The sequence below is a fragment of the Dreissena polymorpha genome, chromosome 3, assembly GCF_020536995.1.
Source record: "Dreissena polymorpha isolate Duluth1 chromosome 3, UMN_Dpol_1.0, whole genome shotgun sequence".
Taxonomy (NCBI): Eukaryota; Metazoa; Mollusca; class Bivalvia; order Myida; family Dreissenidae; genus Dreissena; species Dreissena polymorpha.
Genome location: NC_068357.1, coordinates 7,496,982 through 7,514,500, shown reverse-complemented (window position 1 = coordinate 7,514,500; position 17,519 = coordinate 7,496,982). Strand labels below are relative to the sequence as shown.

The 17,519-nt window shown below is 38.7% G+C and overlaps 1 protein-coding gene across 4 annotated transcripts in view; it reads right to left on the bottom strand.

Annotated features, from left to right (window-relative positions):
* Nucleotides 1-17,519, bottom strand: part of LOC127872860 (ubiquitin carboxyl-terminal hydrolase 34-like) — a 130,260-nt gene that overhangs the window by 46,586 nt on the left and 66,155 nt on the right. For all 4 annotated transcript variants that reach the window (XM_052416301.1, XM_052416302.1, XM_052416303.1 and 1 more), the window contains 17 exons: nucleotides 16,698-16,871; nucleotides 15,603-15,679; nucleotides 15,184-15,227; nucleotides 14,033-14,157; nucleotides 13,459-13,617; nucleotides 12,987-13,100; nucleotides 11,883-12,059; nucleotides 7,662-7,845; nucleotides 6,935-7,107; nucleotides 6,206-6,271; nucleotides 5,314-5,460; nucleotides 4,408-4,464; nucleotides 4,056-4,133; nucleotides 3,036-3,130; nucleotides 2,138-2,310; nucleotides 1,403-1,571; nucleotides 275-353 (listed from right to left, as the gene is read on the bottom strand). In XM_052416301.1, the coding sequence (XP_052272261.1) occupies nucleotides 275-353; nucleotides 1,403-1,571; nucleotides 2,138-2,310; nucleotides 3,036-3,130; nucleotides 4,056-4,133; nucleotides 4,408-4,464; nucleotides 5,314-5,460; nucleotides 6,206-6,271; nucleotides 6,935-7,107; nucleotides 7,662-7,845; nucleotides 11,883-12,059; nucleotides 12,987-13,100; nucleotides 13,459-13,617; nucleotides 14,033-14,157; nucleotides 15,184-15,227; nucleotides 15,603-15,679; nucleotides 16,698-16,871 (2,091 nt within the window). The remainder of the gene's footprint in view (nucleotides 1-274; nucleotides 354-1,402; nucleotides 1,572-2,137; nucleotides 2,311-3,035; nucleotides 3,131-4,055; nucleotides 4,134-4,407; nucleotides 4,465-5,313; nucleotides 5,461-6,205; nucleotides 6,272-6,934; nucleotides 7,108-7,661; nucleotides 7,846-11,882; nucleotides 12,060-12,986; nucleotides 13,101-13,458; nucleotides 13,618-14,032; nucleotides 14,158-15,183; nucleotides 15,228-15,602; nucleotides 15,680-16,697; nucleotides 16,872-17,519) is intronic.

The following is a 17,519-nucleotide window of genomic DNA, read 5'->3' as shown; positions in this document are numbered from 1 at the left end:
TGAGCTTGCGAGTTGCTTGTACAAACCGTAATGATATAAGTCATAACATGAGGCAAGGTGTAATAATATGCTGAAAAATGTAGGAGCATTAAAACAAGTTTATGTCAGAGTATTAAGACACGTTTATGTCTTTGAAAAGACAGACAGACTGATCAACAGACATTCGTTGTCAATCCATTTAAACTTCTCTCTACATAAAAGCTGGGGGTAATAAAAGGACTATTGTAGATATATGTAAGATACGTTAGGTTTTCCAGCGTCTGACAGGACTCACCGTCATCTCCCCTCCGAAGCACTCGGCTGCTATCTGGCTGGCATCAAACTGCTTAACCTCAGCATCGTTAAACAGGAACCTGCAATAAAACACAGAAAGCGTGCAGATATATGATATTGGTCATAAAAGTAACTGAACCTTGTGATAATTGGCACGTACGAGCCGCACTCTGGGAAAACTGGGCTTAATTCATGTGCCTTAACCCTTTGCATGCTGGGAAAATTGTCGTCTGCTAAAATGTTGTCTGCTACATTTCAAAAATTAGCATTTTCTTCGATTTTTTTCAAAGAATACTATTACAATAGCAAACAGTTTGGATCCTGATGAGACGCCACGCTCTGTGATCCAAACTGCTTGCACAGGCCTTCAAAATTCGGTTCCCGCGCTGAAAGGGTTTAGTGTCATCCCAGATAAGCCTGTGAGGTTGGCACAGGCTAACCAGCCACAAAACTTTCCACTTTTCACGAATGCATTAAGCCTCATTTTTATAGAGTACGGTGATTTTGGGTTTTTATTCTAGAGATCATACTTAACACTAAATAATGTCTACCTATGCAGAATAAAGTTCAATAATTCACATGTCATTAAAGAATCATTACATTTTGTATTCCTGTTTTAATCTCTTTATGGAATATTTTTCATAAATATCACGTATATCAAGCTCTGTTTATGTACAGATATGCATTTACATCTATATTACACATTTATTATTCAATTGAATCAGAATTTGATTGAAGAAATTACTAAAATTTCAGTATAATAATAATCCATATCAACACATGCAACTATCATATGCTCTTTATTTATGCCACACTGAAAGTCACGTCATCCACAAGGAAAACCTCCACATCAATTGCGGGTACAAATCCCTTGTCATGCAAAAATGGGTCTTATGCCATATGTGGCCACACTAGCTCCTGCCCAGCCTGTCTAGCCTGCACATCTGCACATTCAGGTCAAGAGCTACCCTTTTCAGCTTATGACACCACGAAACATTGCATGCAGACAGTGTAGCTCCTGACAAGACTGCACAATAGTGCAAGCAGGTCAGGTGCTACTGAGTGTGTTTGACATAAGACCCATTTTCGCATGATGCAGCTCACAAAATATCTGATTATCCTACGGTACCATTTGTCCTGGCCTGACTCAGACTTGTTGAGCCTGTCCCGTATGAAGCTGTAATAATGGCCACCATCAGCTGTTCCTGTGTGAACAGTGACCCCTATCAGTTCATAGTCATAGTTCTCATTGTCTGGGCCTCCCATTTCACTGTCCACAAAACCTGTGTCTTCGTCATCTGAAACAAGTATTGGACATTTCTGGCTAAGAATGAATTGTAAACTACCAAATAGATTGATAGCTAAAATTTCACTCGCAATGTATTTAGCTGTTTTTGTATATGACATGTCTTTAAAAAAAACACAATGCAGCAGGCATATGTTTTTCTTTAATGTAACAGTTTATAAGATGTAATAAGGATAAAAAAATTTACAGATCAATACATAAAATATTCATTTTTTGTTTTCCTTTAGTCTGAGACCCTGAATATCAGTGGTCTCTGACATTCAAACTCACAGGAGATGAGGAATTATTTTACATGGTACTTAATGAACATGACAGTTGACCTTGTAGAAGTGTTAATGGCGGTTCATTACTGACTGAGAGACTTAACGCCCATGGTTCTATCAACATTATATCAACAGAAACAAGGTAATTTCTGAGACTCTTCATAACCATGGCCTCTGACCCAGCAACAGCTGACCATGAGATGAGGCCATTTCTGACAAAGACTTTTAAAAATAACAGCCCCTGACAAGGGGAAGTAATTTCTGACTTAGACACTTCAAAGCCATGGCCCCTGACCTTGCAGCAGTTTATCTGACGAGATTAGGTTCTTCTCCATGTAGGGTGACATCTCCAGCCTCAGCGGGAATGAGAAGTGTGTGTTCACCTTCTCCTTCATCATGGTGAGCATGTTGAACGTGTAGCGCATAGTGTTGAAGCATATGATCTTGGGAAGCTTCTTGAAACAGGCCCTGAAGGGACATAGAAGAGATGTTGCTGCAAGTATTTCCTTTATCAATATTTTTGTAAGGTTTAAGGTTATGATATAAATGTTTCTATGTTGGCACAACGAAATCTGAAACAACCTGATACTATAAACTCTAATCGCCATTTTTAGTGCAAATAATCTTGCTATAATGTCTAGAGCAGTTTTTATACCCTCTACCAGTAAAAGACTGACAATATCTATAAGTTACAGACTTTTTACAAACCTCAGATGTTGATTAAGTAAATATAATTGTGAAGGCCCTGGCAGACTTTCTCACTCCCCTTATGAAATGTGTAGACAGTACTATGACTTATGATGTTGATAAACAGAGTTTACCACATTTCAAGTTCATTTAAAAATATTTTCGCTTATTTGATGCCTTTTCTTGGCACACACTTTCCAGCTTCTTTTGGAGCTGGTGTACACCCTTTAAAAGATGGCCCAGATCAAATGACAGAATTTGAAACTTTCTACAAGAAATTTGAGTTTTGCTCTAGTGAAACAGGAATTCATGCATTAACGTAAACATGCTAATCAGGGACGACACTCCCCGTTAAAACTGGATTTTCTTCCTGAAAATATATCTTTTAAACGAAAAATACCAAACAATAAGAAAGTCTCATCCCTGATTAGCCTACGCAGGCTGCTTTTTACACATGTACATTTTGCCCCATTTTCCCAGAGCAAACCTCATTTGTAAAGTGTTACCGTTTCTCAGCGCGGACTTTCTTGCTGCACTTGGAGCAGGTGTACATGTTGTCTCCTTCCAGCATGTCCTTCACTGTCACCTCATCCAGGGACTCCTGTAGGGGGATAGAACACCTGATGTAAATCACTGTGTGATACACAATTTGATATCATTTAAGCCGCACAGGCTAATCAAGGACATTACTTTCCGCTTTTGAAAGTAAGTCACTTTTAAAATATTAGCCTGGGCTCATTCATTGTGTCTTGTTCTGAGAAAACTGGGCTTAATGCATGTGCGTAAAGTGTCGTCCCAGATTAACCTGTGCAGTCCGCACAGGCTAATCAGCGACGACACTTTCCGCTTTTATGGTATTTTTAGTTTCAAGGAAGTCCCTCCTTACCGAAAATCAAGTTTAGGCGGAAAGTGTCGTCCCTGATTAGCCTGTGCGGACTGCACAGGCTAATCTGGGACGACACTTTACGCACATGCATTATGACCAGCTTTCACAGAACAAGACACAATTAAACACTGTATCCCCAGAGCAAGGCTCATATCATTTTAATCATCACTTTGTTTTAAAACTCATACAGAAGGAACAAAGTGCAAACTCTTAACATAATTTTGACTCAATTTTGTCCACTCACTACAAAATAAGGTGACCACATCACAAAGTTCACATAAAACAATGACTTATTCTTAATAAGGCACATGACACTATGCATTTGATTAAATGGTATTTAATAGTTTCAAATCAGTGCCAAGCATTGATAAACAAAGACAGGCTCACTTCCTATCATAACAATCTATATGACCAATTAACCCTTTCAGTGCGGGAACCGAATTTTAAAGGCCTTTGCAAACAGTTTGGATCCAGATGAGACGCCACAGAACGTGGCGTCTCATCTGGATCTAAACTGTTTGCTATTCTGATAGTATTCTTTGAAAAAAAATTTAAGAAAATGCTTATTTTACAAATTCAGCAGACGACATTTTAGCAGACAACAAATTTCCCAGCATGCAAAGGGTTAAAGCCAACTTACATATAGGTTCTTCATATCTGTGACCTGACATCGTACGGTGTAGAACTCCTCCAGTGTGCGACTGACATGTTCACAGTCCTGTCAACGTACAACACAATTGATATGTCAAGGTCAGTGCTCATGTAGCATGGGCCATACATCCAATCATACCTGGCCCATGAAACTCCAGGAATATAAGATATTAGGCAGTATGCTATTTCTGTGCTTTATAGAAAATCTTAAGTCATGAGACAACATAAATGTATACAATAATATACACTTGAATCTACTGTAAGTTAGAATACATTTGTACAATAATACATTATGCTCGTATTTAGATATTATTTTGGTCATGTTAAAGACGGTCACTTACCAGGGACACAACATTGTTGGTAATCACTCCACCAAATAAGCTCTTGATCAACTTTTTCTGCAAAGTAAAAATGCATGTACATGTAATGGCAAACTAAAGTAAGCATTGCCACCATAATTACATGTCAGATAGGCCTTTTGAAATTCTATGGTGAGAAACATGTTATTCCAATTGTAACAAATCTTATGTTAACAGAAATTCAAAGATTAAATAATAAATGTCAAAACAAAATAATGGTTTGGGTATAGATGAATAAGGTATGATTGTTTTGTTAATGAAGAAGTAACAAACCCCTTTGACATATGAATGACCAGCAAGGCTGTCACTTTTAAAACATTTGGCACAAAGTGGGGCCTCCTATTTCGTATATTATACCAAGCATTGTCATCCTATGTATCAATTATGTTAGATTTTTTTAAGTAATGTCAATAATAATTGGTAGCAAATAAGATTTCAGTTATAACCATTGCCAGTGACAACATTGAAATGCAATAGAGCAATATCTAAAAGTGTGCAACTTGGGTCTGTTTAGCCTGGGCATCGACATCAATGTCAATATTTGGAATGTGCAGCCACAGTTAGCATGCTGGTCAATGTAAGGACATTGTGACCAATACATATACTCTTGACTTCCTCTATCATATTTTACAGACTGTAACTGGTCAGATAGATAAAGGACACATTTATGTGCTGTATAATATTTGAAATAAATACCTGACATGCTTTAAATACCAAGGCGTGGAATTGGTAACTTTGGAATACCAAGGCTTGAAAATTGGTCAATTTGGAAAAATTAAATTCACATTTGAGAAAGATAATGCTGACAAAAGAACTACATAAGAAACGCAGAGGGAGCAAAATGTTTGTCTAATATATAACCATGGGAATGTTTGTTATTGAGTGTACCATGTCGGGTCCCATCTCCTCCAGTTTGGTGATGAGGTCTGTAAAGAACTCGGTCATGTCTTTCTGTTCGCCAGTGTTCAGAGGCAGCTTGTCCATGGTGTAGACCTTGCAGAAGCCACGCGGGTTATATGCCTTCCTCTCACTCTCCTGAGAGCAAGAGAAATGAGAGCATGTGAGCTTCAATCTGGAAAAACTGGGCTTAATGTATGTGTGCAAAATGTTGTACCAGATTAGCCTGTGCAGACCACACACGCTAATCAGGGACATTTTCCACTTTAAGTGTATTTAATCTTTTAAAATAATTTTCTTCTTAGCAAAAATTCAGTTCAAGGAAAATATGTAGTCCCTGATAAGCCTGTGCAAACTCTACAGGAAAATCTTCGACGATATTTTATGCACATGCATGACACCCCTTTTTCCCGAAGCAAGGTTCAATTGCTTAGTTTAGTTTAAACCAACTTGTTATTTAGCTAGATTACATTGAAATCTTTGGGCTAATCAAGACTCTCTTTGAGTCCATTTCCAGGGTAGAACCAGTACCAGACCCAACATTGTTCGCACAATGATAAAAAGTCTGCTAGAGTGGGGATCCAATTCTGAGTCCTCATGTTTACATCATATTCCATTACTTAATTTTTATCACTTAAAGCCATTGGTTGTATTATATTTACACAAATAATGAGCTTCTTTAATTTATTAAATATTAGGTATCTCACAAGAGTTGTCGGAGGACAGCATGTTTGATTTTTTTGTTCTAGCTAGTCTGAGTACTTGGATTTTTTTTCTAAACCAATCTGTAGACGTATAGTTGGTAAATAATTTGAGCTATCAGTACTTTTCTAATTTGCAAACTATTCTATGAGACACATAGGTTCCATCACTTCAGACTCACTTGTAGGTATGCAAACATCTTCTGCAGCTCCATCAGGGTGGGCTCATGCCTCGTCTGCAGAGAATGCTGCAACAGAAACATATGGCAAGATGACCCGTGTCATGCAAAACTGGGTCTTATAGGAAATATGCGGCCAGCGTTGCTCCAGACAAGCCTGAGCATTCAGGCAGTCTGGTCAGGAGCCAATTACACAACCACACCTTGCACCACTTACAGCGGACAAGACTCCTGACCAGACTGTGCAAATATGCAGGCTGGTCAAAAGCTACCCTGGTAGCATATCATATGGTATAAGACACATTTTTGTATGATGCAGGTCAGTTGTGAATATGCTTGGTAAAATTTTTGAAGTTTGAAGCTGAAAATACATTTTAGCAACATGTATCACCTTAAAATGAATCCGTGTATAAATGAAGAGAAATAATAAATGCTAATGAGAATCCAAACAACTAGTTCCTTTAGTTAAACAATGTGAAATTATTGAAAACAGAAACATTAGAAAAACTTCACAATTTGGCACTAAAAATTGTCAGACAGAGGAACTATGTCAGGTACATGTATACGAATAACATGAATATACACATATGACTTAATGTAGTCAGGGGAAAAACAACTTTCTGATAAAAGAAATATTAATGTAATTACAGCAAAAAACGCGAAACAGACAGACTAAAATCTCTCCAAAACTGAAATTTCAAATCATAAACACAAAATGTACAACAAACTAACCTGGCCAACTTTTGCCTGTAGGACAGACTGCCGTGCCTGTGGGATCATGTAGAGGTGTTGCATGCAGGTGGCCATGTAGCAGGTGGCCCCTAGGTTGGTAAGCCCCACGTACCCACACTTGGAGCGGCCATCTTCGTGGGGCCAGTAGTCCCAGGGGTAGGCTGCATGAGAGTCTAAAACGGGGTAGAAAGGGCATGGTGACCTTGGGGTCTTGGGTCCTACCTATGGTATTTTAGGGCAAGATATATTTTCCCACAGAAAATCTCTGTTTTTATTGTTAGGAAAATTATGGAAACTAAGAAACATCTGTATCTCCTTCAGTTGATTTTTCATTTGATAGATTTGTTGGGGTATGTCCAGAATATCATAAAAATTATATGTGTCTTTATTATTTGTAATATCATTTATTTGTAATATCTTTTCAACATATTGTTTGATATTTTTTTAAGTTCATAGACAATCATTTTCTCATAATGTTGATCTCATTAATGAATGATGTGAAAATGATATATTCTGAAAGTCAATAATAATTTCATTATGATATTTTTTCATATAGTATATACATATTTTTATTTAATAAAAAAAAATCACATGTATCAAAACAAATTATGAATCACTTTTGCACATAATACTAAAGGATATATATCCATTTTTATTATTTTGATCCTTTCATAAAAAGACTGCATACACAAAATTCAAAACAAAATTGGTTTTTCTGTCCCAAAACCTTTAGTGTGTTGGTTGAGCATTTTTAAATGCAGCAGTTTGTAGTTCTCCAGGTTTCCTTTCACCAGTTCCACCAGCAGGTCGTACGCCCCTGACCTTGAGGCTTGACTCTTGCACTTAGGGAGGTAACGCTTGATTGGAGACGGCAGAGCAAATAAACACTCAAACACCTCGCTGAGAAACTCCTGAAACAGTTTGTAATAAAAATGATATTTGCTTCTGTACAATTTCAACACAGCCTGAAATGTTTTTTTCACTCAATTTATTGTTTTCTCTCATTTACATATTTCATTACTGCGATTATCAAGGTCAAATGTTTTGTTAAAAACAACAACACAGATTATCAAGATAAAATTTCACTGTGACAATATTTTTTTAACAAGTAGAGACAACTGAACACAAATTTATTTGCATGTAAATCAATCACTAGAAAGGCATCTTTCCAAGGCCCTTTTGGGTTTACAAGACTGCCTAATATTTACTTCAATATGTAAACATGTGCTATAAGTAACCTACAGAAATGTAAACCCATCATTGGTAAACTCAATCCTTGATTATCTACTGGTAAAATTATTGTACATAAAGACAAAATGAAAGTGTCTGTCTATTTACATTTTTATTTAATGAAGTTTGAACATTTTTACAACATCTTGACATAAAGCCAGGGTAAGACACTGCAGATCCAGTGACATTATCAAAGATCATGCATTCAATTCTGTTCACATGTTATGAGATAGTGACATTATCAAAGATCATGCATTCAATTCTGTTCACATGTTATGAGTTAGTGACATTATAAAAGATCATGCATCCAATTCTGTTCACATGTTATGAGTTAGTGACATTATCAAAGATCATGCATTCAATTCTGTTCACATGTTATGAGCCAGTGACATTATAAAAGATCATGCATCCAATTCTGTTCACAATGACATGTTATGAGCCAGTGACTTTATCAAAGATAATGCATTCAATTCTGTTCAAATGTTATGAGCCAGTGACATTATCAAAGATCATGCATTCAATTCTGTTCACATGTTATGAGCCAGTGACATTATAAAAGATCATGCATCCAATTCTGTTCACATGTTATGAGCCAGTGACTTTATCAAAGATAATGCATTCAATTCTGTTCAAATGTTATGAGCCAGTGACATTATCAAAGATCATGCATTCAATTCTGTTCAAATGTTATGAGCCAGTGACATTATCAAAGATCATGCATTCAATTCTGTTCACATGTTATGAGCCATGTCATGCAAAAATGGATCTCATGCCATATGTGGCCAGAATAGCTGACCCAGCCTGTACAAAGAAGCAGTCTCATGTCATATGTGGTCAGAATAGGTGACCCAGCCTGAACAAAGGAGCAGTCTCATGCCATATGTGGTCAGAATTGCTGACCCAGCCTGCACAAAGGAGCAGTCTCATGTCATATGTGGCCAGAATATCTGACCCAGCCTGCACAAAGGAGCAGTCTCATACCATATGTGGTCAGAATGGCTGACCCAGCCTGCACAAAGGAGCAGTCTCATGCCATATGTGGCCAGAATAGCTGACCCAGCCTGCACAAAGGAGCAGTCTCATGTCATATGTGGTCAGAATAGGTGACCCAGCCTGAACAAAGGAGCAGTCTCATGCCATATGTGGTCAGAATTGCTGACCCAGCCTGCACAAAGGAGCAGTCTCATGTCATATGTGGTCAGAATAGCTAACCCAGCCTGCACAAAGGAGCAGTCTCATGTCATATGTGGCCAGAATAGCTAACCCAGCCTGCACAAAGGAGCAGTATCATGTCATATGTGGCCAGAATAGCTGACCCAGTCTGCACAAAGGAACTGTCTCATGTCATATGTGGCCAGAATAGCTGACCCAGTCTGCACAAAGGAGCAGTCTCATGTCATATGTGGCCAGAATAGCTGACCCAGCCTGCACAAAGGAGCAGTCTCATGCCATATGCGGCCAGAATATCTGACCCAGTCTGCACAAAGGAGCAGTCTCATGTCATATGTGGCCAGAATATCTGACCCAGCCTGCACAAAGGAGCAGTCTCATACCATATGTGGTCAGAATGGCTGACCCAGCCTGCACAAAGGAGCAGTCTCATGTCAAATGTGGTCAGAATAGCTAACCCAGCCTGCACAAAGGAGCAGTCTCATGTCATATGTGGCCAGAATAGCTTATCCAGCCTGCACAAAGGAGCAGTCTCATGTCATATGTGGTCAGAGTAGCTGATCCAGCCTGCACAAAGGAGCAGTCTCATGTCATATGTGGCCAGAATAGCTGACCCAGCCTGCACAAAGGAGCAGTCTCATGTCATTTGTGGTCAGAATAGCTGATCCAGCCTGCACAAAGGAGCAGTCTCATGTCATATGTGGTCAGAATAGCTAACCCAGCCTGCACAAAGGAGCAGTCTCATGTCATATGTGGCCAGAATAGCTGATCCAGCCTGCACAAAGGAGCAGTCTCATGTCATATGTGGCCAGAATAGCTTACCCAGCCTGCACAAAGGAGCAGTCTCATGTCATATGTGGTCAGAATAGCTGATCCAGCCTGCACAAAGGAGCAGTCTCATGTCATATGTGGCCAGAATAGCTGACCCAGCCTGCACAAAGGAGCAGTCTCATGCCATATGTGGCCAGAATAGCTGACCCAGCCTGCACAAAGGAGCAGTCTCATGCCATATGTGGCCAGAATAGCTGATCCAGCCTGCACAAAGGAGCAGTCTCATGTCATATGTGGTCAGAGTAGCTGATCCAGCCTGCTCAAAGGAGCAGTCTCATGTCATATGTGGCCAGAATAGCTGACCCAGCCTGCACAAAGGAGCAGTCTCATGTCATATGTGGTCAGAATAGCTGATCCAGCCTGCACAAAGGAGCAGTCTCATGTCATATGTGGTCAGAATAGCTAACCCAGCCTGCACAAAGGAGCAGTCTCATGTCATATGTGGTCAGAATAGCTGACCCAGCCTGCACAAAGGAGCAGTCTCATGTCATATGTGGCCAGAATAGCTGACCCAGCCTGCACAAAGGAGCAGTCTCATGTCATATGTGGCCAGAATAGCTGATCCAGCCTGCACAAAGGAGCAGTCTCATGTCATATGTGGCCAGAATAGCTGACCCAGCCTGCACAAAGGAGCAGTCTCATGTCATATGTGGTCAGAATAGCTGATCCAGCCTGCACAAAGGAGCAGTCTCATGTCATATGTGGCCAGAATAGCTGACCCAGCCTGCACAAAGGAGCAGTCTCATGTCATATGTGGTCAGAATAGCTGATCCAGCCTGCACAAAGGAGCAGTCTCATGCCATATGTGGCCAGAATAGCTAACCCAGCCTGCACAAAGGAGCAGTCTCGTGTCATATGTGGCCAGAATAGCTGACCCAGCCTGCACAAAGGAGCAGTCTCATGCCATATGTGGCCAGAATAGCTAACCCAGCCTGCACAAAGGAGCAGTCTCATGTCATATGTGGCCAGAATAGCTGACCCAGCCTGCACAAAGGAGCAGTCTCATGTCATATGTGGTCAGAGTAGCTGATCCAGCCTGCACAAAGGAGCAGTCTCATGTCATATGTGGTCAGAATAGCTGACCCAGCCTGCACAAAGGAGCAGTCTCATGCCATATGCGGCCAGAATATCTGACCCAGTCTGCACAAAGGAGCAGTCTCATGTCATATGTGGCCAGAATATCTGACCCAGCCTGCACAAAGGAGCAGTCTCATGCCATATGTGGTCAGAATAGCTGACCCAGCCTGCACAAAGGAGCAGTCTCATGTCATATGTGGTCAGAATAGCTAACCCAGCCTGCACAAAGGAGCAGTCTCATGTCATATGTGGCCAGAATAGCTGATCCAGCCTGCACAAAGGAGCAGTCTCATGTCATATGTGGTCAGAGTAGCTGATCCAGCCTGCACAAAGGAGCAGTCTCATGTCATATGTGGCCAGAATAGCTGACCCAGCCTGCACAAAGGAGCAGTCTCATGTCATATGTGGTCAGAATAGCTGATCCAGCCTGCACAAAGGAGCAGTCTCATGTCATATGTGGCCAGAATATCTGACCCAGCCTGCACAAAGGAGCAGTCTCATGTCATATGTGGTCAGAATAGCTGATCCAGCCTGCACAAAGGAGCAGTCTCATGTCATATGTGGCCAGAATATCTGACCCAGCCTGCACAAAGGAGCATGTCCCTGCTCATAACTTCTAAAGCAACTGTTGCAGACTTACCCGACACTCGTCAGTGTTCTTGTACGGTGGGTTATGCCTGAACACAGCAGTGGCAAGGTTGAACAAGCCGCAGAGGGCGTCGTCTTCCTCGTAACCATGGCGTGTCTCCCAGTACTCACGATTCAAGATGTGCTGGTTAAGATCTCGTGACAGGGTGTTCAGATTCACAGGGCTATCCTGGAATTTGGGGGGAAAACATTAAAGATTTGGTTAATAAATGTTTAAGTTTTGCTTACCCTTTCCTAAGTTTCCTGTAACAGAAAGGACATTCTGCACCCACATTATGCAATTAACGTGAATTTATTGTCAATTATATATAAATGTTTCGCACATTTAAGTGCGAATGCCAATTAAACGGGCCTTTTCACGCTTTGGTAAATGGACAAAATTAAAAAAGTTGTTTCAGATTCGCAAATTTTCAATTTAGTTTTGATATTTGTGAGGAGACAGTAATACTGAACATGAACAATGCTCTAATATAGCCATTATATGCATCTTTTGACGATTTAAAAACCTGAAAATTATAAAGCGTTGCAACGCGAAACGATTAACTAATTTGGAGAGTTCTGTTGTTGTCGTTATATTTTGTGAAACTATGAGGATTGATTATATATAGTATAAAATACATCTTTCTTAGCATGCGGAAGGATGGTCGTGCAGGCTTGGTGGTAGACTTTTTACCCCAGGACTCAAGGGGTCAGTGGTTCGAGCCCTGTTGAGGGTTACTTTTTTTTCTTTAAAAAAAAATGTATTCTCAATTTTTAACTGGAGCTTTTTAGAGCAAATGTCTACATGTATCAATAGAAAGAATTTAATGACACACTTCAAAACGTGCCAAAATCTGTGAAAAGGCACCTTTAACAAACATTTGCAAGTTATTGCTTCACTGTGTACTCCTCAAAAGGTTTTAAACAAGATGTCATATATGCCATACTAGTTCATTTTTAAACAAAAATTAATTACAGGAATGGGTGTCTTCAACTTTTCTATTATAAAGCTTAATTATGCTTTGAAATGTTCATGCAAACATTAATATCGATTTACACCAATCAGTTTTCACATAACCACAATAAATCTCAGCAAAACAATGACCATGTTACTCACTGACTCAACGTTGGCGTCTGCCTTGGAGATGCTCTCCACAAATCTGCAGGTGAGCCAGAAGTAGTCACGGCAACCAGGCCCGTACGGCTCCTTCTCTTTGGGGGATCCCTCGTCCTGATTGGTTGAAATACAAGGTAAAATAAAACCTTTTTAAAACATCGACGTTGACAAACAATTTACCCGGTAAGCATTAAAAAAATTCCTAAACATTATGATTTCTGATATTTAAGTTAGAAAGTAGATAAATCCTTTTTTAAACAAAAATATATACTTAACATGTAATTTTTGAAAAATAAAATAAAATTACTGTCAATAAAGGATTTTTTTAATTTAAGGTATTGATATTAATAATGGTTTTGCTTCAAAATTTAAGTTACAGAACATAAACAGTTATTAAGTATAAAAATTACTACAAAAACAATATCCATACGGCAATCTATGTGTATATTTGTAATCACTAGTCAATGCTTACATCAAGTCGCTTTTGTGGCTTGATTTTGAGAGCGTCTGCCAAGAAGCTCAATAGACTGGCAAGTACAGGCAGCAAGAATGGGTAACCAGTCTTCCCCTCTGCAGTGCGACCAAAACACAGTCTGTACAGCCCCATACAGGCCTCCCGACGAACGTGGGGCTGCAACAGGACAGTTGTATCAGGCAGATCAGTTTTCTCATGTTAAAACACACATACAAAGCATACATAATCAAAAATAAACATACAAAAACAACATGAAAATGATTTACCATATAATGGAAAACAAAGAAGTTGATGGTTGCCCATACATCATTCCATGTAATTTATTTGCTCTTTTATAATATAAGCAAAGCCTTGTTAAAAGCCATTACTTAAATTTGAAGTACATGACATAAGAATTATGGTATCATTTCAAATTCAGTAAAATTCAGAAATAAAAGATTCAACGCTAAAGATACCATTACGATTTTGATTCAGACTTTTCTGGAATACAATCACATATTTATAATATCAGCAAGATTTCACTTAAGACTTTCTGGAATACTATAACAGATCAACACAATACTCCCTGTACCTCCGGGGCCTCCAGTGTGAGGCGTTTCAGCCAGCAGTCAAAGTTGGGGGAGGAGCACATGCAGTCTTTCACTTGCTCAGCCGAGAATGCCCAGGATACGAGCAGAGACAGCGAGTAGTGGACAACTGAAAATACACATACACTGGGGTGGTTATTAACCCTTTGCATGCTGGGAAATTTGTCATCTGCTAACATGTCGTCTGCTGAATTTCTAAAATTAGCATTTTCTTCGATTTTTTCAAAGAATACTATCAGAATAGCAAACAGTTTGGATCCTGATGAGACACCACGTTTTGTGGCGTCTCATCTGGATCCAAACTGTTTGCAAAGGCCTTCAAAATTCGGTTCCCGCACTGAGAGAGTTAAACAATACAACATTATACCCTTGCTCGGGAAATCAGTGTTTAATGCATGATTTCATTTTCATGAAGAAGTTATTTCCTTTAAACGAAAAATTCCACAAAAGCCGAAAGTGTTGTCCGTGATAAGGCTGTGCATACTGCTTAGGCTATGGACAATACTTAACTTTAATGAATAAAGCCTGGATATCTCAGAGTGCGGACCATTATATAGGTTGCTCCTAATTTCTGTTTGTCCAAGGGTGTTTGTCCAAGAATTAAAAGTTGAGTAGAAATTGTGTGTTCTCTTAACATAGGCCGTGCCTTGCATATGGAATAAGACATAAGTCAATTAACTTGTTTTTAAATTTAAAAACTCAGAATCATAAGATGATTGTTTCTTATTTGGTTCTTATATTTTATTAGTACGATTTACACCATCTTTGAAGATATTGATTTGAAAAAACATAAATATAATTGTATATATATGAATTGTTAAAATTTATTAATCATTACCAAGGCAGGTTTAAAATATTTCAAATAAATAAAGAAAATACATTCAAAGCAATAGTGTCGATTCATTTTACTTCTGTTCTCATAAAATTTTGTTGATCCATAATATTGTGCTTTTTTTTATTTATTTTATATTCAAAGGATTTTTACATAATGGTTGTTGTTCAATTTCAAACTTAAACCTTTGTTAGACATTTTATTTCATGGTTTAGGTCCAGCCATAATCCACCAAATTTTCTGTCTGACGATTTACAGTTAACAAAAGAATGTGTGCGTTATTTGGTGTAATTTGGCACTTACCCTCAGTCCTTCCCCATGTCCCAGCATGCATATGGTTGGAGTCCCTTCAAAAAAACAACTTAGCATTTCAAAATGTTTAACAACAGCTTACAAGTTTTAAGATGTAGCGTTTTTGTAAAATGCATACGTCCCTAGTTGGTTGTGGATAAATCATATAAATGATTAATTTATTAAAATTAAAGGTCATGGTAAAAATAATGCAAGGTGACAATGTAAGTTTCTGAATTTTCATCAGCAACATTGTGTACATAACAAAAAGTAGCAAGTGACAGAAATTAATTGTAAAATCGAGTTAATCTTGTTTTATGAACAGATGTTCATGACCCCTGCTATTAGCCTATGGGCATTAATAGATGTATAGGACATAAAAACAGAGTTTCAGCAGTTCAACATCTACATCTGTCATCATCAATACTTACACGGGCATGGCAGCATCATACAAGATCTTCATAAGGATTCTCAGCACGTCCTCTACATTTAGAACGGAGATAACACTCTGTAACAGAACAATTGAATAAACAGGAGATAGCATACAGGACTGTGAAAAGGGGGAGTGCTTAATGTGTTGTCCTAGATTAGCATGTGCATTTCGCAAGGCTAGCCTGCGCATTCTGTAAGGCTATTAGCCTGTGCATACTGCAAGGCTAATCAGGGTCGACACTTTCCGCTTTTTTTATATCGTTTGTTTTAAGAAAGTCTCCTAATAGCAAAAATCCAGTTAAGGCCAAAAGTGTAGTCCCTGATTGAATCTGGGACAACACTTTATGCACATGCATTTAACCCCCTTGTCAAAGAGCAATGGGATGAACTAGTGGTGAAAGTAGAGGACTTAAAAATGCATAACTACTCCTAAAATGTACGCTAAACAAAAACAAATCAGTATTTAAAACTATAAACTTCCCTGCATGGATAAAGTATGCAATGGCATGTTTACATTACCAGAATTCAATGATAGTTAAATATGACACTTTTAGCACATATTTAATATTTCAACACAAGTGTTGATACCTACTCAGTGTCAATTTCAATGAAAATATAAATGCCTGCTGTTAGAGCCGAAAGGATATACATAAATCTAAACAGCTGCATCAGACAAAAGTCTCACCAGTAATTATTGTTATTCAAGCTTTTCAATATGGAAATACAATATGGGTATATGCTTTCATGATCACCAAGGACACAAATTTTTCATTAAGACACTAATTTTCATGTTTCATTGATTCGCTAAACCACTTACAAAATGTTCAAATACCAGTAACGTTGACAGTTAAAGTCTTATATTACACATTAAAAACATCCTAAAATTGTATCCCTCATATTTAACATCTAATTAAAGATTAATGCATACATTTAATTAAGATTATTGCATACAAGTTTGCAAAATAAATATCTTAAAATATTACACACAGACAGAAAATATAGAAGGGAAAGGGGGACAAAGGTTATGTTAGGACTCGGCTCTTACGTTAGTGAAAGATTACAAAATAACTCCAAATGCATTAAAACACTCTAACCTGATCGAGGCGGGGGATGATGATCTTATCCTGCTGCTTTTGCTTCTTCAGTTTTTTCTTGGGGCTGTCGTAACTTGTCTCAAATACGTCGTCATGGCCCGCCTCAATGTCGGAGGCGTCGATGGAGAACTGAGAGATCAGTCGCAGAAGGAATGCCAGACATTCCTGGTCCCACTACACAGGTAGAAATAAACAGGAAACACCTTTAAGTCTGCCAGACATTCCTGGTCCCACTACACAGGTAGAAATAAACAGGAAACACCTTTAAGTCTGCCAGACATTCCTGGTCCCACTACACAGGTAGAAATAAACAGGAAACACCTTTAAGTCTGCCCTCATTCATCAACAAATTTTTACACTTAAGAATAAAGAATAGACTAAGAAAACAAGAGCACCGCATAACAGGTGCCACGCTTTAGAGGTCACAGTGACCTTGACCTTTGACCTAGTGACCCAAAATGGGTGTGGCGTGTAGAACTCATCAAGGTGCATCTACATATGAAGTTTCAAAGTTGTAGGTGGAAGCACTTAGATTTTAGAGCCAATGTAAAGGTTTTAGCAGGACGCCGGTGGACAGCGAGCAGGCTATGACAATACCTCGGGTTTTCTCTGAAAACAGCCTCGCTAAAAACAAGAGATTGCCAAGCAATATGGTCCCCTACCATTGACAGTATTTATTATTTCTCTTATATTTGTTGCCATAGGAACAAAATGAAATGACATGCATAATCTCCAAATTGCCATCTATCCATGTTTCAAGTTTCATGAAAAAATATGAAGAACTTTTAAAGTCATCGCAGGATCCAGAAAAGTGTGACGGAC